The 20,484-nt window shown below is 28.2% G+C and overlaps 2 protein-coding genes across 2 annotated transcripts in view; one reads left to right on the forward strand and one right to left on the reverse strand.

The window, feature by feature from the left end:
* LOC126554909 (E3 ubiquitin-protein ligase RNF123-like) overlaps nt 1-4,625 on the reverse strand; it is a 20,665-nt gene extending 16,040 nt beyond the window's left edge. The window contains exons 1-6 of the mRNA XM_050209907.1: nt 4,450-4,625; nt 4,208-4,301; nt 3,829-4,136; nt 3,525-3,672; nt 2,394-2,643; nt 2,137-2,334 (exon numbers count right to left, since the gene is read on the reverse strand). Coding sequence (XP_050065864.1) covers nt 2,137-2,334; nt 2,394-2,643; nt 3,525-3,672; nt 3,829-4,136; nt 4,208-4,301; nt 4,450-4,480 — 1,029 coding nt within the window. The 5' untranslated portion in view covers nt 4,481-4,625. The remainder of the gene's footprint in view (nt 1-2,136; nt 2,335-2,393; nt 2,644-3,524; nt 3,673-3,828; nt 4,137-4,207; nt 4,302-4,449) is intronic.
* Nucleotides 4,626-11,794: 7,169 nt separating this feature from the next.
* Nucleotides 11,795-16,791, forward strand: LOC114126498 (uncharacterized). Its single transcript, XM_050197345.1, has 8 exons — nt 11,795-11,952; nt 14,221-14,555; nt 14,885-15,049; nt 15,126-15,228; nt 15,333-15,538; nt 15,957-16,121; nt 16,198-16,297; nt 16,402-16,791. Exons 1-8 carry the CDS (start codon nt 11,889-11,891, stop codon nt 16,560-16,562), a joined length of 1,299 nt encoding a protein of 432 aa, XP_050053302.1. The 5' UTR covers nt 11,795-11,888; the 3' UTR covers nt 16,563-16,791.
* The last annotated feature ends 3,693 nt before the right edge of the window (nt 16,792-20,484 follow it).

Genomic DNA, 20,484 nt, shown 5'->3' on the forward strand with positions numbered 1-20,484 from the left:
ATGTATAAATGGTTAAGTTTTAACAGTAATGTTTAGGTCTAATCTAATTCTAAATTAACGAATTTATGAATATATAATATATCATGAACATTTATATTTCATGTGTTTTTTAAGCTCTAACACCTTAAGAAAAATACGAAATTTTTTCTTATCAACTTATATAATACATTTTCTTAACACTAAACCAATATACAGTAGAAACTGTTTATAATTACATTCAAGGGACCAAGGAAAATAGATTATAATAACCGTTTGTCATTATAACCAATAGTAGGACCACAGAATAAAACTATAGGACTCTATATAACTCCATGTAGGAGCTTTGCAGGGACTTTCAATCTAAGGTCATTGCAACTGGTGTCATTATAAACAATCTCTACTGTAAGTAGTTTACTGCTACAGTATTACGTTATAATTAACAATATAATTATTTAGTGTTAATTATTTGTTTATTATAGTAAGAAAACTGAGCTTAAATTTTTTCCAACTCGGTGTGATTAAAATGAGAATATTAATAATCCAGTAATTTTAGTCATATTTTCTTTAACATTGAAATGTAGGTATTTAAAATTGAGTTTTTAAATTAAACTGTGTTGATTTTATTTATTTTTATTGTTATAATTATATTTTTGTTTTTTATTTTAATAATTAATGTTAATAATATATGTATAAATTATGTTTACAGTTTCCTTCACTAGAGGTATTTGGTTATAAATCAAAAGCCGTGCTAAAAATAAATTAAATTGCTATCTAGTAAAATATTTTATCAGTTACATTATTACTATAATTAATAAATCAAACAATACCAACGATGATAATATGATGTAGGTACATCTATAATCTATAATATAATAATACTATATAATATATTGTATATTAATTATTAGAATATTTCTTTCTTGAATTAACAAATATTTATATGCATAACATTATATAAGATAAAATATATTATTCTATTTAAGAAATGAGAAACGATTTTATAAAACAACTAAATGTAGTACCTATCTAGTGTTACTTTATAATCAATTAAGCCACACAACATTTAAAGTGCGAAGAGTATAATATTATCTAATTTAAAATAAAAGTACGTACTTAATCTTGTCGAAAAAAATATTTACAATTGCCTCTTTTCTAGTGTTGGTTTCTCGACAAATTGCAGTTAAAAGTTTGAGTACTTCTGATTGATGAGATATGTCAAATCGATTTCTCCAAGTACATTTAAAATCACAAAGTAGACAAAATATTAAATAATTCATGATGGAAACCATTCTATATTTCTAGACAATTGGAAAATTTTATGATTACTGTACATTTTAATTAGTTGAACTTTTAAGGCTTTAACCATACAACAAAATAAATTAATAAACACGTCAAATTACTACTCCATAATTAATGTTATACAAGCACAATTTAACATAAAATAATAAAAAGTATAGACTATAAGAAAAAGAAATATTCCTAAGAACCATAAACTTTTCATTATTTAAAATGTGTTCAAAGTAGTAAAAAATTCGAAATAATAAATATATATCCTAAACTAACAACTTAAGATAAAAATGTTAAGAGACTTTTTTTTATTAAATTCTAATATAAATATGTACATTTCAATAAAATGTCGAAAGCAGTAGAACTTAAGTATAGTTAAATACAAATAACATACTGATCCCGAAAAAGAATAGTTCTAATTTAATACTGTCATTATAATAAATTTGTATCTGAATTGTAAAATTCTAAATAGGTAACATAAGAGTATCTTAATCTCAAAACATAACTTTTAAATAAAAAGCTTAACATTAAGTCTAACCTTAGATCGAGTGAAGTTATTAATTGTGACTAACAATAATTTACTAACAGAAATCATCCTAAAATTCAAAGTTTTAACATTTTTACCGTTCTAAAAGATGCGAACAGCTGATACAAAAAAACAAAGGTACATCACAAACCCAAACATTCAATGCACGCTCAGAACCTAAATGTAAATATTAGTTGTGTTAAGTATATTTATAATCAAATTATCAACTTAATAAGTTATGTAGACTATATAATATGGCATGTTAAACATAATTATTAATCTTATTATATTTATTATTTTCTTATAGGTAGGCACATTATTTATCACGTTAAAATATAACTTACAGGTATATTTTCCCACATCAACTCAAGGAATACTATAAGTTTTTCAGGACTTCTTTTGTTCAAATTCCTTAAAAATAATATAAAGCAACTATCTACAATAAATTGATTTTTCAATAAATGCTCAAACTGATGAAATAATATATTTTTTATAATATTGTTAATTCTTATTTTGTCGTAGTGTTTCAAATTATTTTTCGTCTGAAATAGAGTCACTAGAATTTTAAAAACAAATTCGAATATAAAAATATAAAACTCACATTTTTTTTATTTAGATTGATTTGACTTTCGATTAGAGAATAAATATTTTTCTCAAGACGTCTGAAATAATTTATTAGGGCTATTGGGCTAGTAATTAAAGGTTTTGAATTCAATATTGGAAATTTAAATGGTCTCTCGCCCAAATTAACAACCACATTTTCTTCATCGGAAAGAGTTAATGCAGGAAAATACGTTAAGTTATCTTTGTTTATTAACTCTTCAACTATTACACCAAGTGATTCACCATTACTAAAAAAAATATAATATAAATTTGTGTATAGATATTTATATTTTATTTATGTTAGAATTGTTATATTTTGTATTAAATTGCAAAGTAAAAACATATCATGCATCAGTCTATATCTACCTAATAAATTACATTATACCAAATTCATGTAGAACCGATTTTGTATTGTTAGTTTTAATAATATGATATAGTGCACTGAATTATTATCAAACTGAAAGACAATAAAATATTGCTTATAGGTATATGATAAACGATAAAATATTTGCATGTAAAATATTGAAGTTCAAAATATACATAAATTGCTAAAAATTATAATATCATAAAAAGCGAAGTTGGTATAAATAACTATAAGTAATAAGAAAACTGAATATACACTTAAATTATAATGTCATTTATGAAGTGCAGTCCTATTTCAATATATTCTAATGTTTTTTACTGTAATTGGTTCAATTAGTTATTTTTTATTATTTTTTTGATGTACTTAAAAAATGAATACTTTAAAATATTAAAAATTGAAATTTACATAAATGCATCATTGTTAATCGTTGAATATACCTATATGGCTATACATAATAATATTAGTATTGTTCAACCAAACTTTTATATTTTGTACAAGAATTTTTAATATGTTACTAATTTACACCAACGTATTATTATTTTTTTTTTAACATCTACTTACCTAAAGAACGATTTTTATTTAAGCTTGATAGAAAAAAAAACTTAGGTAAATATGAAAAAAAAAAAATAACCTATAGTGTAAATTACCTACAACTTTTTCCTCTTTAACATTTTAATTAACCTGTGTTTTTTTATATTATTTGAACACCTGTTTAATTTAATTAAGATATTCTCACTTATTACAGTAAAATGTTTATTGTAATACTTGAAAAATTCTATAGACTTTTTTCCCAAGTCAATAGTACAACCAATTATATTTCCGACTCTCCATTTTCGACCGTATGTGCACGCATTAGACATATTCCACTTTTCTAAGCGATAACCATCAAAACCATACGAATTTTCTGTTTCTCCTGAAAAATGATAAGAATTATTTTATACTATATACGATATTCCTACTATATTATACCATATTATACTATTTATACTGTATTTTATCATCAATAATCCATAAGCTACTAATACTGTTTAATAGATTATATTATTTTTCGTGAAAAAATATCAAATACCTACTCCCAGCTCATCAGTAAATGCACACATCTGAGTAGCCCATCCTATACGCATCGGTCCATTAGAATTTAGTTGTACTTCATATTGATAGACGCCACCATCATTTTGTATACTGTGGATCGATTTCACAGTTGCCAGATTACTCCTAGAATATATCGTACCAAATTCCGAAAACATCATGTGTCCGTTTAAATGGCTTGAATTAAAAGATTCGACATTTTCAAAATACATTTTTTCTACGTTTAATAGTTCATCAAATTTTAATTTGTCAGCTAATATTTCCATATCGTCTTTCAACTTATCTTTGCTTTAATGAAAATTAATATTCTCCATTACAATTTAGATAAGACAAGAAAAAAAAATATTTTAACACTTTACTCTGGATAGACTTTTTCATTCCTCACCAACGTTTTTAGTTTGTTTTTACCGTCTTTTCCAAATATTTTAGTAACTTCTTCGACCACAGTGCTTACTAGACAAATTAATTTTAAAAATAATTTATTTAAATTAAACAAACTAAATGATAACTATTATCACATTTAAATTATGACAAAATTATAAAATATTTTATTGGTACGAAATTATAGGATACGTCTTAATCGAATCAAACAATGATTTACCATCAATATGTTCAATATTTGAGTTCTCCATTAGTATTTTATTTTAAACTAACTTTATTAAATAAAGTTGAAATTTGAAATTTTTTGAAATTTTTTTTTGAAATTTTCAACTCTTAACTACTATTATGAAAAAGATTATACATTGTATTAATACAACTATACCACTATGTATTCCATGACAATTCAAACGATGTATTTATTTATTTTTTAATTATTAATAGGCCAGAAAAAATACATATATATTATTTTATTAATATTAAGTGTGTAACTATGATATATTCGATCCACATCTTGCCTAATATACAAAAACTACAATTAATCATTAGTTTACACTTCACAAATACAAAACGTATTGCTCATATAATATTATCATATTAAAACTGTATATTTTTCGAATTCTATACTATTTAGGTATACTATTATTGATGCCATAAAATGTTTGAAAATATTTAGCTAATAAATTAATATATGAGCCAATACTGATCTAAAAATTCTTTGAACTACTCATTAGTTAATTATCCAAAATTCGATTTTTATATATTGAAATACTCAAAAAAATATATTTAGCTTTGAAATAAAGAACTAAAAACGGATGTAGGCATTAAAAAAAAATTAAAAATTTTAAAAATAATAAACAGTAAACTTACTTTATTTGAAATTTTTTTTGTTTTTAACGGCTTAAAATAATGTAAAAAAATAAAAACATTAGCAGTTTAAAAAAAAATGATTGTCTTATGTTAAAAAGATTACCCGATATACATACCTATCATTCCGTATAATATAATACCTATCATGTGTGTAAGAGTAAAATTTAGAATGTTCAAGGCAGTTTGCGAAGAAGTCAACGGTGAATAATACTGAATGGTAAAGCCATTATTTAGATAAACAAAGGATTAACTAATACCTTATTATGCCATTATGGACACTGTTATCGATAAAATATTAATTAGATATTAGATATTTCGATGTAATCATAATTCATAATACACCTATTATGTAGATAGTATACCTAGGTATATCAATAACGATGGGTACATGGGTCACCATTATATTTTTATTGCGGTGTTATGTCTTGCTGACATCCGATGAAAGTTCTAGAACATTCGTGTCACGAATGATCTCCGTTTTTTTTTATACATCATAAATTCTAGTATTATAAATCAATACTTAATTTTTAGAAATTAACTAATTTTAACAAAATTAATTTTTAAATATTTTTCCACGTGAATCAAACATATTTAATATACATTTAAGTCATATAATATACCTTACTTGAATTAGTTGACTATATTGTATATATAATATATATGTATTATTAATGATTTAAGCAAAATAATATTGAATATTTTACAAATTTATTATACGTTATGTTCAATGACAAACATATGGATAAAAACAAAGTATATGGCTAGTTGCATTTTGAATAAGTTCTATATATTATTGTGAAATCATCAAAACAATATTATCTATCTGTAAACACTCATAAAATACAATATCTATAGTTTATAATGGAAAATATTAATGTTTGATTCAGACAATATTAATTATTTTATTAATATTTAATAACTCTAAACTAACGGATAGGTATTATTAAATAAGTTAGATAAGTATAGCTTATTACTGCATTTTCAGAATAATTTACATTTATAAAAGTGAAATTATTCAATTTAAATTAAATATACTTACTTAAAAAAAAATTGTCATTACTAGTCGGGCAAATTTATATTTTACGAGTACACCCGACTATCTTAAAAATTGTGTAATCTGCTATCTGCATAAATATTGTCAAAACTTCCTCATACTACAAAATTAAAAACAGCTTTACAATATATTTTTAATATTATTATAGTTCTAAATGATGTAATTGATTTTTTTTTTTTTTTAATGCTAATTAATTAATATTAATTAATTTAAATTTACTTATAAAACCAATTATAAGACTATATAAAACACTGTAAGCAAAAGTCACACTTATACAGTTTGCACCTATAAAATATCCAATGTCCATTGTCCACACATCTTTGCCTACACATAATATTACACAATCAAACTTAAACACTATATAGTATAGTACATAATATGCATCTACCTAACCTTTTTTTTTTTTTTTTTTACATCGACAACACCACGGGAACCGTCGTGAGACATTACTTCCGTGGTGCCATCATCATTTATTTATCAATAACCAATAATACAACATTACAATATAACAATATTACAATTTTTCGATTTTTGAGCCTGGCTCTACAAAAAAGAGAGGGCTCTATCCCTCTACGGGTCACCTTCGGTGCACAAAAAAGAATTAACTTAATTAAGTTGTTCAACCTTCAGCCGCCTGCTGCTGTCTCTGCCGCTCTGCGTCCTCTTTAGTCTTCATCACTTTCCTGCAGAACGTGGCCACAGCTTCCCAGTGAGCTGGATTACTTAAGACAACTTCACTAAAGTTGTCAGCGTGGAGTCGGACGTCCAGGGCGTTTGTCATCATCAACCTGTCCAACTCCCAGGCAGGGCAGACAAATAACGTATGCGCTGCGTCGTCTTCCGGAGAACCGCAGTGGTGACATCTTTTGGTGGTTTCTTTACCAATTTTGTGGAGGTAGACACCGAAGCAACCATGGCCGGACATTATTTGGGTCATATGGAACTCCAACTGCCCGTGACGGCGGTTGCACCATGGCACAACATTCGGAATCAGGCGTCTGGTCCACACTCCGTCTTCACACTTCACAAGCCTTCTGGCCCAAACGTTCAAAATTATGGCCCGTGGGGTGACCTCGTTACCGGTCCTCGGCACCGCGACTCTCCTGGCTCTGAAGGCCATTTTGCGCTCTTGTGCGATGAGGTCAGCTGGGGGGACAGCCGACAGGACGTTCGTCGCTGTCATAGATACTGTGCGGTAGGCACAAATCCCACGAAGTAGGGCTCTACGCTGGGCACCGTTGAGTATATTCGCATTGATCTTGGACCACTCGAGGGAGTGCGCCCACGTGGGAGCACCATACAACAGTACCGAGTGCGCCACCGCCACCAGAAGCCTCCTTCTGCATTCTTTGGGACCGCCCAAGTTTGGCATTATACGCGATAGACTTGTGACAACGCCCGCCGTCTTATTCGCTGCTCGCTGCACATGTTCTCTGAACGATAGTCTTCTGTCCACCACCATCCCCAGGTACAGCATGTCGTTGGTGAAGGTTATAGGCACGCCGTTGATGGTCAACTTCGGCAGCGTGTATTTATACTTGTTGGTGAACAAAACTGCTTGCGTCTTCTCTACCGCAATGAGGAGACCAAGGCCTGCAATTTTGCCGCTCACTACATCTAAGGCTTCGTTCGCGATCCTCTCGACCTCGGAAGCAGTTTTTCCGTGGGCAACAACGAGGGTGTCATCGGCGAAACCAATGAGCTCAGCACCCGCTGGCAGTACTGTAGTGAGCACGCTGTTGTATGCTGCGTTCCACAACAGCGGCCCAACCACCGACCCTTGGGGAACGCCACCGGTAATCAGCACGTCCAACGCTCCGGATGCGACAAATGGCGTCTCAATAAACGCTTTCCGGTCGCTGAGGTATGATCTGCAATTTTTCATGAGATATTCCGGTACTGGCCATGCCTCTAATGCTGATAGTATATGGTCCCAGCCAATCGAGTTAAAGGCATTTTTGATGTCCAATGCGACGGCTACGCAGAATCCTCCGCTGTTCGTTGTGGTAGCTGCCTTACTCTGGAGTACTCTAACCGCGTTATCCGTTGAGAGTCCTTTGCGGAAGCCGAATTGGTTCGGGGCTAGCCCTCCTCTGCTTGCTATGTGCGCGTCGAGTCTTGCAGCGAGCAGCGCTTCGTACATTTTCCCCACGTCATTGAGGAGACAGAGCGGGCGGTATGATGACGGGACACCACCAGGTGGCATCTACCTTTTTTTTTTTTTTTTTATTTACGGTATCGCAGGGGGCCGGAAATACCTGTGTGGCAATTCGCCAGCTCCCCCACATTGTTTATTCCAAGAAAAATACATTACAAATACATAGTATACAAATACATTACAATACTAGACAGCCCTACACTGTCATAGAAAAAACTGGCCTTCGGCCTATAACAAATTGGTCTTAATTAATTAATTAATTAATAGGTACTCGTTGCCTTTCCCTCTCTTCCTTCTCCCTCAACGTCAAGACGTGGTCTACAATTCTGTCTACTGCGGTCCAGTTGAGTGATGCCTTGAGCATCATTTCGACGACTGTTTGCGGATTGAACACACCAACGCACCCCTCCAGTTGCCTCCTTTGCCTCTCCCATCTGTCGCACTCGAAGAACGCGTGTTCGGCATCGTCCATCAACGATCCACAGTCAACACAGCTGGTGCTCTCTGCTTTTTTAATCTTATACAGGTACTTCCCAAAGCACCCGTGTCCGGATAAGAACTGCGAGAGGTGGTAATTCACCTCGCCGAAATTTCTGTCCGTCCAGCCAGACAAAAACACTACGCCAAACTCCGTGTAAAAAAACGCTCAGTATAAAAAAAATCCACCTCAAAAAGTTGTGATATCATTTTATAGCTATGTATTTAAACTATATATAGTTACTATACTATATATATATAGGAATAGATATATTATTATAATTTATATTAAAATTCATTGCTTATAAATTGAACTTAGCTGGTGACTTTAAAATTATAACACTTAATTAGTAATTTATAACAATTAATTTATATAACACTTAATTAGTATCACTCATTTTCAAAGATAACATGTATACTCAATACGAAATGAATTCTCATGAGTTTTAAATAATGTCACCAGCTAAGTTCAATTTATAAGCTATGAATTTTAACATAAATTATAATAATATATCTATTCCTATATATATATAGTATAGTAACTATATATAGTTTAAATACATATTACATAGCTATAAAATGATATCACAACTTTTTGAGGTGGATTTTTTTTATACTGAGCGTTTTTTTACACGGAGTTTGGCGTAGTGTTTTTGTTGGGATACAAAATACAGCGAAAATTTCACAACTCCTAAAAAATCATACTTGATTTTGTTTTTTAAGAAAAAGTTCCATCTCTAAAGAGAGAAATGAATATTATTTTTATAAATTGTTGTTAATGATAATATTATTTTATCAATTGTTATTTCTATTCTTAATTTGTATTAGTTAGGTATTTAGTTTTTATACTTATTAGTTACTTATTCATAATGCCATTTAATTAAAAATTGTTATCCAATTTTATTTATTTTTTTTTTATGAAGAAATAGTTCTAAGTCCTGTTACTAGAGTTATATTGATGTTTTGGGGTTTTTTGTTAAAAATAATATTAACAAAGTCATCAAGTACATTTTGAAAATACATTTATTTTAAGTATTCTTATTTTTGAATCAATAACACGTTTTTGTACCTCATGAAAAATAGACAATATGGAGATAGAACTTCTACAAATTAGTCTGATGAAATACTACATAAATTAAAACAATCTGATGAATGATGATTTTACACTATGGTGGGTACTACTAACTGCAGTTGTACTTTTTCATTTCATCAAATCATTAAAACCAGTGATTATTACTCAAAATTTATATATTTTACCAATAATATTTCAAAAAACTTTTTAAATAGAAATAAAGGTGGTATCTAGTACTTATATGAAAAAAAATTTAGTTGGCACCATAGGTAGATTTGTTTCTATACTTATAACAAGTAACAACCAATAATAATTTGGAACTTAAAAGTGTGCCGTATATGCCGTTATACAATTAATTGCATTGAATATTTCTTAAATAAATTGATTGATTTTAAGAATAATTTATTTTTTGGAATGAATATAATATATCTATTAGACAAAAATTAGCAAACGGACCCTGTACATTTATGTATGTTTGTAGTACTCGAAATTGAAAACCATTCTCAATTGGCAATTTCTTAAAATTATTATATGGATTAAAATTTGATGGAAGCAAACAATAATTTAATCAACAATAATATTTTATTAAAACTATCACTTACTTTCGATGGATCGTACAACCCATTTCCTTTAACCAGTAGGTATGTGTTAATTTTTAAATTTTACAGATAAGTTATACCAGACATTTTGAGCAGCTCTGTTAAAAATTTAAACACAAATAAGCATAATACAATGGATTATTTTACTTCACTCAGACTAAAATATGTAAAATTATTATGTTATTCAATAGAAACCATTAATATACTTTTTGTTGATAAAACTGAAATACTATTTTAGTATGTCTTAACTGTATGTTCTGATGTTATTAATAAAAAATGATTACAATAACGCTAATTGAGTAATAATTTATGAATTTAAAACTATGCGTTTAAACAAGACAAATTTTGACAAATTGAGATTTGTTAGATAATATAGTGCAATTAGGAGATGTTGAGAATATTTTGTATGCAAAATAATAAGAAAATTAAAAAATTAACAAAAAATGTTAGAAAATATACATTCTTAAAATTTGAAAAATATTAAATCTAATAAAATGTATAATACCTACACCTATTTGAATACTAACAATAAATAATAATATCGATAATAGAAATTATTCAAATTTCAACACACATTTAGTGTTTTATATCAATTTTTGTTAATATTTAAATTTTAAAAACAGTTAATCTCGTACCTAGCTGTTTTTTCTTATGAGTCGTTCTTAAAATTGTCACATTTTATTGTGTCTGAATATCTTAGATAAAAAATGTTTCTATTTCTGTTATACATTTATAAGTAAAATAAGAAAATTATAATTCATTAGTACATAGTATTATAATAATATCTTGTTTCAAAGAATTAGGTATGAAACTAATAGTGGTTTTCAAACTTTTCTACTTGTAATACTATTTAGAAAATAGTATTCATAAATTTAAAATCATAAACCAAATATTTGTATATTTATTAAATAGTTTTAGGTATATTGTATGTTTACAAAAACAATAGATATGCTATATAAAGATTCTTACACACTGTTCTAATAATGGTAAAATACTATCATATTATAAAAGTTTTTGATAAAATTGTTCTGTCAAGACAAACATTTCATCCCTATCATTGCGTTGTGCAGCAGAGCTAAATTCAAAACTTATGCATATTTTCTATTTGCAGAATATGAAACTAGATTACTGATTACTGGATCATTATTTTTTTTTTAACTTTGGTATTTAGTATTCGCACAATACAACTGAATTTTTTTAAGATGAGAATCTTTATTTTTAATATTACATTTCAAATGCATGTAATATTTAAAAATATGTATAAATATGTATTGGTTACAATATTTTTGTTTCCATGGATATCAAAATTAGTATTAGACAACATAATATAACATAATATTTGTGGAAAAAAATTCAATTCGATTATTTTTCCTAAAGTTTTGACGGCTTTATTCGCTTAAGTGGTTTACTAATTTTGTGCTTTCTTTAAAAGATGGAGACAACAGTTCAAATGATGTACTACCTCGCAAATCAATTGTTTCATGCTGCAGCTCATGGTAAGTGTTAAAATTAATAACGTTTTTTAAGATTGTGGGACGAATTTTGTGTGCGCGGATAAGCAATTGCGTTCTTTAATCTTTAATCCCGAAGGTGAGGCCGCTTTAGGAAATTCTCTCGCGTTCTGTAAGTGGCATTTCAATCCGCCGAGCGGCGAGCGCGCTCCACTTTGGTGGGTTGTGGGAGGCGGCAGTTCGGTCGACCAAGCGGTTGTTGATTCGTGTTATTGGCACTCAAGTATTCACGTATGAGGAATTTACCACTATTTTGTGTCGTGTAGAGGCCGTTCTTAACTCAAAGCCGTTAACACGCGCGTCAACGGACCCTCATAATATTTAGAATGTTTAAAGCCAGGGCATTTTTTAATAAACCTGCCGCTTCTTACAGTCCCCCCACGGTCGGGTCCCGCTACTGATCGTACGTTAACCAACCGTTGGAAGCTTATGGATCAATGCCGCCAGATCTTCTGGCGCCGTTGATCTAGTGAGTATCTAATCACACTCCGGGAGAGATCCAAATTGGCTACCGGTAGCCTCGCAGTGAAGTCAACGAAATAGTTGACGATCACAATTTTTATCAATAGTTACATTTTGTTGTTATATTTAATTGTTAAAACATTGCTTAAATTAAAAAAAGTTTGGTCAACTGTGTAGTGTGTACCGATCTGCTGTATTTGTATATTAAGTGTCGTGTGGTTCACTGTTATATATAGGAGTATTAAATTTCAGTCCTTTGATGGGTATAATTGTATATGAAAAACGATCCTGAAAGGAGATGATTTGTCAGCCTAGGACGACTAGTAATTTTTAACTATAACAAAAATCTAAAATTATTTAATAGTAAATCGTTATTTGACGAGTGAAAACAAATTTAAACTAAGGATAAAATGTTTTTAATAAGCCAAGATTCAAGTTTTATTATAATTATTGTAAGCCAAACTTATGGAAAATCTTTTATTAAATTTTCAACTCTTAGCTATTTATATAAAGTTTTTTATAAATTATATAACTTCAAAATAATTTGCAAATATTCATGATTTCGACGATTTTTTGTCAATATTTCAACTTCACGTTAATAAAAAAAAATTATGCCTACCTACCAATATATCAAAATATAATATATACATAATATATATTAAAACCAATACAGTGTACTATCGATTATCTGTAATCTTTTATATACAATTGTATACAAAACTTTTAACAAAATTTTAAATATTTTTGTAATATTATATGAATGTTCAAATAACAATAAAACATGCTCTAATATAATTTTCCTAAAATACAATTTTAAATTGCATGGTTTAATTTTTTAATAATACATATAGGTAGGTAATATGTAATAATAACATTTTTGTTTGAATTTTAATTTTGCAGATTATCCGTGGATGCCAATCCACCCTATACCGCGGATAATCGAGAGTACACTGTACTTAATTTTTACTCAATAAGTTATAACAATTAACCAAAAATAAATTATATTTTTTCTATGTTTACACAATATTAACAATGCTTTTGTGTTAGTTCATCAAACAAAAAACATGTTGTAGTGGCTATAGACTTAGAATAAAATCACATTAATATTTATCATAAACGATAAGTTAATTACAAACTTGAGAATTATTGTTTATACATCTTACTATAATTATCGAAGAAAATTATAAAGCGATTATTTTCTCCTAATAGTTTAATTAAGAAATTGATCCCTAAATGAGCGTGGAAATTAATGACTAGATAGGCTAGGAGAGTGTATTTGTAGAACAAAACCAGAGTTACAGCTAAACATGCCGTTAGTAGTCACTATGAGGCTAATTTAAACACCACAATCGGACACAATATCTTAGTAATCTATAAACACGAATAGAGTAAAACTTTTTGCTTTAATTTTATCGTTAAATTAATAAAAATGATAAGTATTTTACTAATAAAAAGTCTTATGTTAAGTAAAATTATTTATTTTTAAATGATACGCCAATAACTGTTGTTAGTTAATGGGAAATTGTTTTGCGGTATGTGAAGTCATCTACATGTTTGTTTAGCTGCAATTATAGCCACCACTTCTATAGTCTAAGATTTAAGACTCAAATATATAAGGTCGATTATAATTAACAGTGAAATAATTCAATATTTTAAACACCTTATTTTATTTTTAAATTTTTAGTTTTTAATTCGTACATAAATTGGTAAATATACTTGTTATATGCAAGACAATAATGATGATCTAATTTTAATACTTACTGATAAACTATTATTTTTTTTATTTTAAAGTTGGCAATAGTTATTGGAACCGGTATAAAACCAGTAAAGAAGTTGAAAATTTCCATCAACTATCTTCGACCACACAACAACCATCATCATCACCACTATCACCACCATCACTACCATCATCATCACCATTACCAACACCACTAACACCATCACCACCACCATCACCACCATCACCATCATTAACACCACTACCACCATCACCACCTACACTACCACCATCACCACCATCACCACCATCATCATCACCATCACCAACACCACCACCACTGTCACCACCGTTACAGCAAAAACATCAGCTAACGGAACTTCCTGTGGAAAATTGTGTAACAATTCTAGTAAGCATGTTATTTTTAAAATTAGTTTTAATTGTATTGTAAATATTTGTTACTTTATATGAAGTATCCATACGTCTTATTGATTTATGTACATTTATACAATATTAGTCTTGTTAATATGTACTTTTAATGACTTAAAAACTGTTAAGGTTGAAAATCTAATAACGAAATGCACTAACTATATATATTTCTATCTTATCCCTTTTATTACCCTTTGTAATAACAATTTTAATACATATTCAATATCGTGTTTTCTTACTAGTGGTTTTTTAAATTCACATACGCAACATATTATATTACAATTTTTTAATTTAATATCTTTTATTTAGACAAGGGATACAGCTGTAATTGCTGAAAAAACGACTCGTCGTCAGGTTACCTCTAAATCCCCATTGATGATCTTCAACGAATTGGTGAAGAATAAAAAAATACAGATACAAGGACATCAATGTGGTGCGAATAATCACATTACTAGTTATACCGCGATGTTTGAAGTAAGATATAATTTTATTTTATGCTGTGTGAAATAATATACCTAATGATTAATAATTATTCTTTAAAAAAATGTAGATTGGCGGTAAAACATACACTGGAAATCACATTTCAAAACAACAGGCGAAACAGAAGGCCTGTGAAAAATATTTAATGACAATATCTAAAGATAAATTAATAAGTGAGCGATATGATAATTTAAAAGTGTTGAATTGTTTATATTTTAATATTGTTCGTATAATATATACATGTATGTATAATTAATTTTGTCATACATTTAATTAGAAAAAAATAAAGGATCTCCTGAGATAGAAGTTGGTGAAAACATTAGCAAGTTAAAAACAAAAAGACCCCACCAGAAAGATTTTCTATGGTCACAATTTGCATCATTTGCCATGCACAACTTTATAAATCAACAGGAGTTAAACCCTTCTATTAAAATGGTTAATTGTATTCCAAAAGAATCAACAGTCATCAAACCACAACCTAAGGTGAATAACCATTTATTTACTAATAATTACCATTTACTCTAAATTATCAGTAATTGTCACAAATTGATTGATTTTGAAGTTGTTAGAATAGAAGGTAAAATTGTAGGGTTATGTTAATGTAAATTTTGCTGGGTCTTAAATTTTTTTTTATGTCAAATTTTAATTTTAGGGGTATTGATAAAAGCCTACAAAAACATTTTTCTTAATATTACATTTTAATGATTTAAAAACTGTTAAGGTTAAAAATCTAATAACGAAATGCACTAACTATATATATTTCTATCTTATCCCCTTTATTACCCTTTGTAATAACAATTTTAATACATATTCAATATCGTGTTTTCTTACTAGTGGTTTTTTAAATTCATATACGCAACATATTACATTACAATTTTTTAATTTAATATCTTTTATTTAGACAGGGGATACAGCTGTAATTGCTGAAAAAACAACTCGTCGTCAGGTTACCCCTAAATCCCCATTGATGATCTTTAACGAATTGGTGAAGAGTACAAACATACAGATACAAGGACATCAATCGGGTGCGAATAATCACATTACTAGTTATACCGCGATGTTTGAAGTAAGATATAATTTTATTTTATGCTGTGTGAAATAATATACCTAATGATTAATAATTATTCTTTTAAAAAATGTAGATTGGCGGTAAAACATACATTGGTAATCACATTTCGAAACAACAGGCGAAACAGAAGGCCTGTGAAAAATATTTAATTACAATATTTAAAGATATAATAAGTGAGCGTTATGATAATTTAAAAGTGTTGAATTGTTTATATTTTAATATTGTTCGTATAATATATACATGAATGAATAATTAATTTTGTCATATATTTAATTAGAAAAAAAAGGATCTCCCGAGATAGAAGTTGGTGAAAACACTAGCAATTCAAAAACAAAAAGTCCTCACCAGGAAGATTTTCCAGGGTTACCATTTGCATCATTTGCCATTCGCCACTTGATTAATCAATGGGAAGTAGAGTCGGTTGTCACAAGAGCCTAATATGTACAGGGTAAAAAATGTTATAGAGAAACATAAGAATAATGTGTTTAAATCAATTTGGGATTATTGATATACTTGATTAAATCAAATCAAAACAATATTATTAAAGAAATATCCATACTAAAGAAAATTTGAAAAACTCAAAATTTTTTTTATTTATAAACTATTATACAGGGTGATTTTTTTATCAAACAACACTTATTATTTCCAGAAGTATTCATTTTTTTACATAGTTTCTATTGTTAAAAAAAAATAACGTTTTTATAAAAAAATTATATTTTTAAATTTTTTTTATCCTTATAATTTTTAAGTTTTTTACTTTTTTGAATGACAACATAGTTTTTAATTTCATATTCCAAAGCACAATAATTTTCTGAGTATTTTGATACATAAAAATCGAATTTAGAGTGAGTAGTTTATGAGTTATACTTATTCAAAGTTCAGACAAGCGGAGTAGTGGACAAACATTTTGCGGGGTAACCACAACGGGGTAACTCCACTCCGCACAGCTAAACTTTAAATACGTATAATTCATAAACTACTCACCCTAAATTTGATTTTTATGTATCGAATTACTCAGAAAATTATTCTGCTTTGGAATATGAAATTAAAAACTATGTTGTCATTCAAAAAAGTAAAAAACTTAAAAAATTATAAGGATAAAAAAAATTTAAAAATATAATTTTTTTATAAAAACCTTGTTTTTTTTAACAATTAGAAATTTAGAACTTTAGAAATTTTTAACTATGTAAAAAAATGAATACTTCTGGAAATAATGAGTGTAGTTTGATAAAAAAATCATCCTGTATAACAGTTTATAAATAAAAAAAATTTTGAGTTTTTCAAATTTTCTTTAGTATGGATATTTCTTTAATAATATTGTTTTGATTTGCTTTAATCAAGTATATCAATAATCCCAAATTGATTTAAACACATTATTCTTATGTTTCTCTAATTGCTGTGAACTCATGTTTTATTATTGCAGGTATTATGTTTCTCTTACATCATATTTATGAGTTTCTCTTGCTCTTTAGGTAATGTCTAAGGCTTTTTAAGATTTTATAAATCTTTATTCTACTATTAATCAGAGCCGTATAGGTGCACATAAGGGGTGCTAAGGAGTTACTAGCGCCCCAGGCTTCAAATCAGCACCCTCAGTTTCCTTGTAAAATTTATTTTAGTACTTGACCAATGACCAATCATTTGAAAATTATTGTGATTTATTGGATTGGAATATTTTTTTTTCCATTACAAATAGACAATACGTAGACATGTAGTTCACGAATTTACGATTAAAAATATATTGTATAAATACAAGTTTCAGTTTTGGTCTAAATGTTAAACAATAAACAACAATTAAATTATAGAAATTCATATTATTTTAAAAACCAATATAATTATAATTCGTTTCTAAATGTCTATAAATTAGTTCAAGCGGAAATGACAATTCCAATTTCTTCTTCGACGTGTGAATATTTCTTCTTAACTATGAGTACATTAGAAAAATTGGTTACGCACCAGTATGAGTCAAGAAAGATTTACCAAGCTATTTACCCTTAGCATTGAGAGAGATCTTACTAAAAAAAATAGTTAGGGAAATTCTATTGCAAAAATTTGCATTATCAAACAGAGAATTAAATATTGTTTAACATTAGTGATTACGTCATATTATTATATAAATACTTTTAAATATTTATTTTTATTTTCTAATATTAATTATAAAATTTTTAAATATTTTTAATAGAGTTTATTATAGTATTAGGGGGATGTGAGGCAAAACCTCCCACGGATCTGTGTACCGTTAATTATTTCAGCACCTAACCTAACCTGCCAAAAATTCTCACCTAATGTGTGACTATGCCAAACTCGTGCTTGGGATCTACCAAAATATGAATATTTTCGAGGTATTGAGGGTGAATACAATAATAAAGAACATTTGTATACCACAATACGTCTTGCTGGGCCCTAGAAATCTAAAGGCGTAAGTAAAACCAAGAAAATCGCAAAAAAAGTAAGCCGCTAAGTTGTTGCTGGTGACCGGTCAAAATATCTTTAAACAAAAATATTTTCGAACATAATATCTTTTTATTTTATTTTTATCACCTTATTACATATAATTGTATCTCTGGTTTAAATTGTATATTTTATTGTAGAAATATAATATTTTAATGTAGTTGTTCGTAGTCTGCAACACAAAAACTGGCCGGTGATCCCCGTCACTATAGACTATATAGGTATTTCATACGTATCCACTATACATATTATGCTATTAAGATAAAAATGGTAAAGGCCTTATCGGTTTATTAGGTATAACTTAACTAGCTAGAAATTTTAGCAGATTAATGATAATTTTGTCATAAGAGTTTTACTCGTCATTCGTCAATTGACGTACTTGGCCTTTGATTTTTTTTCTTCAATATGACTCTTACTTTTATTAAAAGTCAAAAAGGTAATAACCTATTATTACAAAATGGATATCTCCATATTTTTTATAGTACCTAATGGTAAAAATAAATATATTTGGCGCTGTACTGAATATAATAAATATAAATGCAGTTCGTGTTTTACAAGTACCAAAGATGAAACAGGTAAATAATACTATTGTATTATATAAATACTATAATTTATTGAGTATGTTAATTTATATAAATGATATATTATTATTTATAGGCACAATACTAAAGGAATCTTGTCATTCACATGCGCCAAATGGTGTCAATATTCAAGTTAGGGAACTTATGGAAAAAATTAAAGATAATGCAAAAAGTAATCAAGTGTGCACAAGAAATTTAATAAGTGAAGCTGTTGCTACTGTTCCACTAGTTGTTGCTGCTCAATTACCAAGTCAATCACTGATTTCTCGAACCATCCGTAGAGTAAGGTCCTGCAAAGATCAAGTTTGTCCTCAAAATCCATTAACAGTTAACGATTTAAATATAGGAACCTCTTGAATACCAATTAGTTAATAATAAACAATTTTTACTTTATGACAATAAAAACGAAAAAAGAATTTTGATTTTTTCGACGATTAATAATTTAAAAATACTTAAAAACTGTAATATTCGGATGGCAGATGGGACATTTCGGACAGTTCCAAAATTGTTTTCACAATTATATACCATACACGTCTGTTATAACCAAATAACTTATGCAGTTGTTTACATATTAATGACTAATCGTACAAAACAATCGTATATAGAAATTTTAAATGTTTTAAAAAGATTTGAACCGGATTTAAATCCAAGCACTATTATGATTGATTTCGAACAACCATTTATATTAGCATTTACAGACGTATTTCCCAATTCGGAAATAAAAGGATGTTTTTTTCATTTTCAACAATGTCTATGGCATAAAATACAAGAAAATGGATTACAAAATATGTACGCTGAAGATGCAGAATTTTCATTACAAATTCGACATCTTTGTGCACTTGCTTTTGTTCCAATAAATAAAACTATAAAATATTTTGATGATTTAGTTGAATCAAATTATTATGTGGAAAATGAAAATATGTTATCACCAATGATTAACTATTTTGAGGACACTTACAAAAAAACAATATCTTATTGAAAACAATTTCTGATGTGTTCATTAGGTGTAATCAGAAATCCCCTAAGCGGCTAAACTATACCTCACTGACCACTGTTGACGCACAACATAAATTTAAAATATCTACAAATGCTTTAATACATAGAATTAATATTAAAGATCACATTATTTATAAAATATAAAATAGTTGAATGATAATTTAAAACTGTAATTTTTTTAAATATCTTGTGTTGATTGATATAACCAAAATATTATGGGTATCTAAGTTTTATTTTTTCATACAAACAATATTAAAAATAAATTCCTTCACATTCTATGATTAAAAGGTAAATGCAGTGACACAGCGTTAAATACCTAGGTGTGAAGGATA

The sequence above is a fragment of the Aphis gossypii genome, chromosome 1 (genome assembly GCF_020184175.1).
Source record: "Aphis gossypii isolate Hap1 chromosome 1, ASM2018417v2, whole genome shotgun sequence".
In the NCBI taxonomy this organism is placed as follows: domain Eukaryota; kingdom Metazoa; phylum Arthropoda; class Insecta; order Hemiptera; family Aphididae; genus Aphis; species Aphis gossypii.